The sequence below is a fragment of the Epinephelus lanceolatus genome, chromosome 6, assembly GCF_041903045.1.
Source record: "Epinephelus lanceolatus isolate andai-2023 chromosome 6, ASM4190304v1, whole genome shotgun sequence".
NCBI lineage: Eukaryota > Metazoa > Chordata > Actinopteri > Perciformes > Serranidae > Epinephelus > Epinephelus lanceolatus.
Window position 1 is genome coordinate 22,695,516 of NC_135739.1, and position 9,562 is coordinate 22,705,077.

General features: G+C 42.9%; 1 protein-coding gene across 2 annotated transcripts; it reads left to right on the forward strand.

Moving 5' to 3' along the window:
- The first annotated feature begins 279 nt into the window (after positions 1 to 279).
- Positions 280 to 9,161, forward strand: tmem44 (transmembrane protein 44). 2 transcript variants are annotated; one of them, XM_033622602.2, is made up of 10 exons: positions 280 to 772; positions 854 to 980; positions 1,067 to 1,157; positions 1,412 to 1,569; positions 1,852 to 1,938; positions 2,060 to 2,230; positions 3,939 to 4,097; positions 4,304 to 4,363; positions 4,461 to 4,630; positions 8,874 to 9,009. In XM_033622602.2, exons 1-9 carry the CDS (start codon positions 588 to 590, stop codon positions 4,620 to 4,622), a joined length of 1,200 nt encoding a protein of 399 aa, XP_033478493.1. In that variant the 5' UTR covers positions 280 to 587; the 3' UTR covers positions 4,623 to 4,630; positions 8,874 to 9,009. The 2 variants fall into 2 exon arrangements, with proteins under 2 accessions (XP_033478493.1, XP_033478492.2); XM_033622601.2 differs by having other exon boundaries at positions 360 to 772; positions 4,461 to 4,601; positions 8,874 to 9,161.
- The last annotated feature ends 401 nt before the right edge of the window (positions 9,162 to 9,562 follow it).

Below are 9,562 nucleotides of genomic sequence, written 5' to 3' on the forward strand. Positions count from 1 at the left end.
TTTTCCAAAATCTCCACTCTGGCCGGAGTTTTTAGAAAGACTCGTTTTCAGAAGAGAAATCTCCGTTTGCGTGTAAACGAAGGGCACAAACGAAGGAAGATGTCTCCGTTTATCAAAATCACCGTGTACGTGTAAACGGCCTCTTAATAAAGAAGCAATTCACACCTTCTCCTTGACACACCTCTGGGCAAACGTGTTTCCTTATATAGAGAATTAGGGGCGTGGCAATATGCTGATTGGACATGGCGGGCACGCGCCTGTCAATTTAGAAGGATTCTGTCATGCTCAGTGGTGGTGCGCACGTGTCATAAATCCGACGGTAATTTTGCGTGCGCGCGTATGTTATACGCAGTGTAAGAACATTTTTACGCACACAGCCTATCAGTGAATGAGGCCCAATGTCTGGTGGTTTCTGCTTCTCACTGTGCGCGCCCCCGCTGGGTGCACAGTGTATGCAAATCTGGGCAGGTTGGCACAGCTCGGCACCGCATCCGTTATGCTCAGGTGCATTTGACGGCTGTATGGGTACATAGGTACTGCATTAATTTATTTAAGCACCGCGAAATGTAAACGAATTTCCAGTTAACATGGGAGGACGCACATTGACCCTGGAGAGTCACACTAGCGGAGATCTCAACACTTTCCTCCTCAGTTTGGTTGAGTTTTGCGTCGATTCAGTCACCACCTGTTTCTCCCATGACGCAGACAAACTTTGCGTCTCCATCGGTCTCAGCTCTCTGTCTGCGCTGGTTTTACTGCTGTCATGCCTCCTGTAAGTACTGTTTTCATTCAGCAGTTATTACAGTAAATTGTTGGAAACATCCTAGCATTGAACCTGTGTTCTCTCTGTAAGGCTCGTGTACCAGAGCTGCACGTTTCGGGGAGAGAATCCGGGAGGAACCTCCAGTTTCCTCTATAGCCTCCTCGGTAACATGTGCAGCACAGTTGGAGCCATTCTGTCGAGACAGCTGCAGATTCAAGTAATAGTTTTAATCACTGTACTTTTTTTTATTATCATTATTATGTTGGATGCAATAATAACTTCTTTCTGCTCCCTCCTCTGTAGGTTCTGTTGGGTGCTTTTGCTGCTGCCCTGGATGCTGTCACTTTCATGTCATGCTGCTGCCATGTGCTGCTGTGCTGGAACTCAAAGGCAGGTGAGTTTAGAGAAATGCCATATCTGGGCAATCATGCAAACCTTGTCATTCTCAAACAATCACTCAGCTGTGCACTGGTGAAACAAACTTGATAAAAGTAGCACCGGTGTTTGTAGTGTTAGCACCCAACTGGCCAAACCCTTTAGGCAAAGCGGTGAGGAGACTTATCAGAGTTGCTCTACAGATAACAAACAAATGAATAGAGGATGTGTTACAGCTGCAAAAATTTCCCTCTTGCGCGTGTTCTTCCTCAGAAAGGAGGCTGAGGATGAGGAGGGGGCGGAGGAGACAGCACCTCCTTGCAATATGTGTACTGATGGTGGTTGCAGGAGGGTTTCTGAAGTCAAAGGTGGCCCAACAACCAGCGGACAGACCTCTCATCAGGAGGAGGCTGCAGCATTTCGCTCTTCAAGTAGGCACACGCCACCACTGTGGCTAGCTGTACTCCCTTACTTATATGACTTAGTTCATGGAGAAATGCATTTACATGTAGTGATGAATGTAATGTGTTTGTGCAGTGATACTTTACTCATGTGGCACTTAGTAGTTTTATATACTCAGTAGTTCATATGTTTCACAGTATCTTCAATTTTCACACCGTGGATGAACATTCATCTTCTTTAGTATGATCTATTTAGACTAAATAACCTTACCTCATATTGTATCTAATATTATAAAACTGTTCTTCTGACAGGACAACACTGAAATCCTTGGTTACATACTTGGCCTGCTGTCCTTTGTCATCGCCTGCACCTCCAGGTTCCCTGCACTCTGCAGAGCAGTAAGTGACAACGAATACAAGTGTGTTTTGATGTCAGAGCTTCTTCTTATTGCTTTCCCAAAATTGTTCCCAGTGTTATTAAACTGATTTTAAGGGAATGACATTTACTGTCTCCCTTTAGTATAGAGGACAGATGTTGACCTGGGCCTACGTGATCTCTGGACTGCTGTGCTCACTGGCTGGTGCCCTCTATGCTGCTGCCATACTCCTGTACGACACTCAGTTTGGGTTTCTTTTAAGAGTCATGCCGTGGTTGCTGTCAGCAATATGCTGCATCGCCCTGGACCTTCTTGTATCCTTATATAGCGCAGTGTGTGACCGCATCTTACTCACTCTGTCAGGCTCAGGGCTTCAGCTAAAAAAAAAAATTTGCACATGTGATGGTTTACTACATGTTTGCATAGATATTTATTCCGCATCATTACCATAATTTCAGGAGGTGCTTTGCCTTTTTGCAGTTGTGGATACTGAAAACATTTTGAACAGTCACCTCAGAGTCAAGTCTGTCAGTGTATAAAGCTTTGAAGTACACTTCTCAAAGTGTGCCACTAGGTGGTGACAGCATGTTGATATTTAGCGTATTGCATGGCTACTGTGAAAGCACACTCTAAGGCCACTTTATTAGGTACACCTGTTCAACTGCTTATTAATACAAATGGCTAATCAGCCAATCACGTGGCAGCAACTCAATGCATTTCAGCAAGTAGACATGGTCAAGATGACCTGCTGAAGTTCAAACTGAGCACCAGAATGGGGAAGAAAGGTGATTTAAGTGACTTTGAACGTGGTATGATTGTTGGTGGAGTATTTCAGAAACTGCTGATCTACTGGGATTTTCACACACAACTATCTCTAGGCTTTACAGAGAAAATATCCAGTGAGCAGCAGTTCTCTGGGTGAAAATGCCTTGTTGATGCCAGAGGTCAGAGGAGAATGGGCAGACTGGTTCAAGATGATAGAAAGACAACAGTAACTCAAATAACCACTGGTTACAACCAAGGTCTGCAGAAGACCATCTCTGAACCAACAACACGTTGAACCTTGAAGCAGATGGGCTACAGCAGCAGAAGACCACACCAGGTGCCACTCCTGTCAGCTAACAACAGGAAACTGAGGCCACAGTTCACACAGGCTCACCAAAACTGGACAATAGAAGACTGGAAAAACATCACCTGGTCTGATGAGTCTGGATTTCTGCTGCTACATTCAGATGGTAGGGTCAGAATTTGGTGTACACAACATTGAAAGCATGGATCCATCCTGCCTTGTATCAATGGCTCAGGCTGCTGGCGGTGGTGTAATGGTGTGGGGGATATTTTCATGGCACATTTTGGGCCCCTTAGTACCAACTGAGCATGGTTTAAACACCACAGCCTACCTGAGTATTGTTGCTGACCGTGTCCGTCCCTTTATGACCACAGTGTACCCATCTTCTGATGGCTACTTCCAGCAGGATAACGCACCATGTCACAAAGCTCAGATCATCTCAAACTGGTTTCTTGAACATGACAATGAGTTCACTGTACTCCAATGGCCTTCACAGTCACCAGATCTCAGTCCAATAGAGCACCTTTGGTGGTGGAACGGCAGATTCACATCATGGATGTGCAGCCAACAAATCTGCAGCAACTGTGTGATGCTATCATGTCAATATGGACCAAAATCTCTGAGGAATGTTGCCAGCACCTTGTACTCACAAGGTGTACCTAATAAAGTGGCTGGTGAGTGTATAAGTAAATATAATAGGGTTTTGGGCTGCTGTTTGCTTGTGCTGTAACACCTTGTGAACTGGATGGATGGATGGCAAACTGGGACAGTAAGTTAAAATACCTCTGCACAGAATACAAGAAAAAACCTTAGCATACCCTTTAAATATAAGCTGTATATCTATTGAATATCTATACACAGTATAAAGACAATACTGCACTACTGGAATGTATGAGAAGTTTATTGATTTTCCGTCAGGTGTGATCTGTTAACCTTAAACCCAACGTTGTCAGATTCTTGTCATTCATTTGTGCAAGAGAGGAACAAGACGGCAGCTCACCAGTTTATCTCCAGACACAGAGAGCCTTTTAGGTGGCTCAGGCACTGAGGATAACGCGGTCATGAAGAGACAGAGGAAACAGCAAGTTCAGTCAAGTTCAGCACAAACAAAAGTAAGTTTCCATACTTCACTTTAAGGTCCTAAATTTTTCCTAAACTCTAGGAACTGTACAGGAATCTTGATCTCAGTGAGAGTTTTTGAGTAAATTGAGCACTTACTGTTTATATTTAGCATTGACATTATAGGAATTTCACGCATGAAATCGTCTTGATCTGTGAGCTTAAAGCTGAAATAAAAGCTGCAGGGATTCCTCCGCAGGTCCAGAAGATGACAGAGATGGGACGCTACATGGACGTCAGTGCTCAACCTGCAAGAAAAGTGAGCAAAGAATCTGTGTTGGCACAGACTGCATATGTTCTTCACCTCAGTCAGTGGTCGCTCTTACAGCGAAATATATGTATTTTCTATTTAACAGATATTTCTTAAGGAGGTGATGCTGTCCAAGGAGAAAACGGAAGACCGGCCTCTCAACAGGATGATGCGAGTGATCGGAGTCAACAGTTTCTGCTCCTCAGATACGTCCTGTGAATCTTCGCCGGCGAGCTCTGATCTGGAGGTGGGTTGGAGCCCTGTTTAGCCGTGTTGGTGAGCAGTGTGACATTTTTTTTACAAACTTGAATCTCCTGCTGTCCTGTGAAAAAAATACTAAAATTGCATAATGTTGCAGTTAACTTAGTTATAAAGTGTACTTCTCATAGTGTGCCACTAGATGGTGACAGCATGTTGACACACTGTGTTGCATGACTGCTATGAAAGCATGGATGAATATACGGAGTGTTTGCTTTTGACTTGTTCTTTATTACCTTGTGTGAACGGTTGTGATTACTTGAATCTTGATCTCTACTTAGTTTATTACCTAAACCTTTTAATCTATTGCCTTTTTATATGGGCTTATGTAACAGGTGTTTCCCCATACAACACAGCGCAGACGTTTATGAAGAGGTGAAGGTCCAGACATTGTGACTGACCTACTTAAAGGGTTAAAAAAAACAGTTTCTGTTTTCTGTCCGTCTAGTTCAAGTATCTCTGGATCTACATACTTCCAGTCCCCATGAGATTAGAGTAGCACTGTGTCTCCAGGTCCTTTAAAAAGTCTTAAAATGATTTAAATTTAAATGTTAAAAATATTTGCCCTTGAAAAGTCATTTAATAAACTTATATTTGAATTTGTGTGCTTTTAATTGCCTCAGACATTTTGTCTAATTTTATTAATCCACCTTAATTTCTCATTTTTAAAATGTAGATCAACCCAACTTACCTTTATACTTAACCTTATGTGCTTAACTGAGAAACTTATCCAAAAAGCTGTGTTTGATTTGGTGTAAAATGATCTTTAAAAGGTCTTAAAATGCATTAAATTTATGTGTCTGGTAGATACCTTTTATGGGATTAAATGCCACATATATTAAACTGAGAAGTTGTTATGAGCAAATGAAAATTCAGCACTTGGAGGAAGTCATAAGAAGAAGTAAGGGTCAGTGTTTGTGCTGCTGCGCACCAAGCTTTGTGCTTCTCACATGTGATTCTCAGGGAAGTCAGTCAGACTGTAGTCAGAGGTTTCTGTAAGAAGACAACAGTCAGCACACTCTTTTTAGGATTGATGAGTCAAACCCTGCAGAGAGACCTTTGTTTGTTCATGCAGGATTGTGGCAAAAGTGTACGGAGAGGATATTTGTGAGAAGCAGGGTTTGTATTTGAACTGGTAATTTCAAGTAAAGTGAAACGTGGCTTCACTCTGCAGTGTGCAACTGTGCCCAGAATTAAATATTGGCTACATAGCGACAGTTAGCATTTCTATAATTTCCCGTCTTAGAAAAGGGTTAGTTTTCAGGGAGAGTGAAATTACAAGCTTCTTCCTTTTCAGGCGCTCACAGCCACAAGAGAAACTCCCTTACTGTTCTGCTGCAGAAAGCCAAGCCATGGAGGATGCCATTTAATCAGAAACAAAGGCAAATGGTGTGAGCACAAACAATTGCAGCTCGATAGTGTTCACCAGACAGGAAAAAGCAAATGACGTGAATGCCCTTAGTGCAGTCAGTGTGTCAAACAAGTAAGAGGGCTTTAACAAAGTGTTCAAAATGTACTGTGTGTTCATGCTGGATGTGGAAAACCATACAACTTTGTTTGGCTGTGTGAAAACTCCTCCTCTTTAACCTAACCTAATCTCAGCTCTCATTGGTCGGTGAAGGTCTCTTTGCCTTGAAAACTACAAAAGCGTCCAAATATTCAGTGTTTTGGGGGCAGCTCGGATTAGTCTGCGAGTCTGTGAAACCAAATCTCTTCAACTCCTGCTAATCTTTGTTGATCACTTCTGAACAAACACGACAGCAGGTAAATTCATAGAGTCGTCCCTCCCTCTGTGGCAGCTTTCCACATGCTAGTTATTATTAACAGAAGCTGTTTACTTAGTGATTCAATAGAAAGAAGGTTTCCACAGTGTCTAATGTTTAATCTCCAACACATAGAACTCCACACGAGTCCCACTGCCCATTCACTTTTTATTTGATTGCAAAACTTTTCCACTACATTAAACCCAGCGGTTGCTCAGCTGAAAAAAGTCTCAAGGCAAGCTGAGGACAAAGGGGAAGAGATCATAGTGCTAGTGAGCAATTTTAGATGTATTTACATGTAACATGAATTAAAATATTGTCTGCTTTTCATGTCATCACCATAATTGCTGATCATGATAAAACCGCACAGCATTTGGAGTGTGCTGCCTGCATTCACTGAGCAGTCAGAGCTCACCGCAGCAGCTTGAGTTATTGTGCCGTGTGTTTCTTTCACATATCTGCTGAGTGCCGGTTCTTTGCTTGGAATTGTTTGAGATTTGCCTTGTGGCCCAATTGTTCTCCTGTAAAGGATCTTTGATTAAAGACCAGCACTGGGTTGGGCCTGTCTACCTCGGAAGTAGTGCAAAATGGTTGCCTTGTCTATAGGGGGCCAGTGTTACCCTCTGCTATTTTTGGAGATGTTTATGGTCTCTTGTGTAATGCCTGCCGGCCAGGACTCGGCTCTGTGTGTGTGTGAGCAAGTCTTAGCCCTTTGCATTCTTGACATTAAGCTGATTCTCTTACACAACTCGAGTCATAAAAAAGCATTTCATTTCAGGATGTGTAATAAGTAACCAGTGTTAAAGGGGATACGGATCAGAGTCTCAGAAAAAGTAATAACAAATATTCTAATGCTCAGGAAATGATTAGGTAAGACAGAGCACTAGATGAAGGGCATTTGCAACGTGGATACAGCTGAGATGGTGGGAGCCAACTGCAGCCACTATGAGACATCTGTCAATTGGGGGGAAACCCCAAAATAGGGTTACTTTGGTATTTTTCAACCTGGGCTCCATTTCGCCATATTTTTGTGTCTAAGTAACAATTGGTCCCATTTTTATCGAGAGTGCTACAGCTGGCAGTGGCGAAACAGACTGCAATGTAATAGTAACGGGCAATTAACCCTTAGCTAAGTCCTGCCCCTGGGCGCATACTGGCCAATCATAACGTAGCATTGAGCCAGCTCAAACCAGGGTCTGACAACAACACAGCTGTGCTCCATTGACTCTAATGCAATTGTTTCAGGTTTCCTTCATTTCCAGGCTGGTTTTGTGGATTTGGAGCTAAATGTTGTGCCTGGGGCACGTTGTGTATTAATGATACTCGTTACCTGGAGAGGTTGGAAAAAGATATAAGTTTCTTCCCTGTTCCAAAACCAAAATCAAACTCTGAAAAGTGTAGGGTTAGCTAGCTAGCTACTGAAGATATAGCCTACTGAATGTATACACATGCTGCTTTTGCTTTTTAATGATTATAACAGTGAAACAAAGACCGACCCTGCTGTACAGGAACCAGTGAAGGGAAGCAGGGAAACTTTGCTGATATTCAGATCCCTGCCTGTCCAGCGGCATAGGTCCGGGTGCTGGCAGCAGCATGGGGGTGAAGTCAAACACTGTTCATCTGTACACACTGCGATGCCACACAGCTGGTTCAGTATTGGTGAAGTTTCCCTTTATATTCATTGTCTTCTGTGGCGATCAGCAGTGATGTGGTGGTTCACTTTTACACTGTAATCTGTAGCCTATAGTTCAGCTTTAGCTTCTAACTATCTTTGTCTTCTTAACCTGTTGTTGCTGCTGAGTCAGTTTGACATCCTGGATATATCCTTCAAACACAGACTGTAGACCCCTCTGTCTGCTTCTCTCTGGAATCACTGTTTCATTTCTCCAAAAACATGATAATATTTCTTCAGATAGTGCAGTTAGTTACAGTGTGGGCTCCATGTTTGCTGCGACAGCTTGTCAGACCATCAAAAAAGGGGCGGGGTTTATCAAAAGGTCAGTTGTGCACTGTCAATATACTTAAGTGAAAAATGCTTGTTTTTGACACAGATTGTTACTTCAAGTGTCTGAAAACATAATGGAAAATAACCGACAGAGACAGACTTGAGTAAAATCCTTTTTGTTTAACCAGAATCCATCCTGAAATTGCTAATGCTAATTGCTAACAGAAACAAACCAAAACTTGTTTCATTTCTCCAATGTTCCAAGAATGACCAACTCAGGTTTGAAATGATTTAACCTAGATGGATGTAAAAAATAATGACTCTGTACACGCTAAAAGTATTGTTTATTTAAACAGAGTCTTGTTGGTTTGCTAAACCTATTTAAAATAATCTGAGCAGGTCTGTGACAACAAGGGCACTTTTACTGGACATAAACTGATGGTGCTCAAATGCCCCGAGTGTTTACATTGTAGCCTGTTTTGCAGCTGTGGGCTGCAGCTATCTTCCTCAATACTTGTCCATATTAATATCTTGACCTGTCCATATTTTACAGTGGGATTTTGAAGAGGCAAGTGCAGGGTGGAGTGACCCAAAAGCAAAGCAACAGAAGAGGGACAAGTTTCCACCTCAAGAAGTGCCAGCAAACCCAAGACCCTTCAACATGTGCACCTGTGTCATGTTCAGACCCCCACAGAAAGCTCTGTCATGCACCAAAGAGGGTGAGAGCATCACTGCGGCAAGTCTGGCAGAATGACAAAGGAATGCCATTCTCAATTAGTAATGTGATACACATCTGGAGCATTAATTTGAGGGGAAATAAAACATGGAAACACTGACCTGTTATCTGTGTTGTTATATGTGTTTACTTCACAGTTTAGCTAATGTGTGTGTAATCTGTCTAATCACATCAACAGGCCAGTGTTGGTAAAATGATGGTGAAAGGATGTTGGGTGCTGCACCACTTTGTCTGTCAGCACACAGGCAAATACAGCTATTGTCAAAACCTGCCTGCATTCATCAAGCTCCCTGAGATCTGTTGGATGGTTTACAGAAAAGACCTCCCCTAATAAAACAATATTGCGACCCTGCTGCCTTGCAGGGTTATTGGGTCATATCCTGTATTTTGCTAGTCGACCCGGGTTATCAGGGCTGGACTGGGAAAAGGCCCGGCGGGGTAGATAAGCACCAGACTAGACGGCCAGGGCTCCTCTGTCCTCTCCATCATCCCTCAGACTTGTGTCC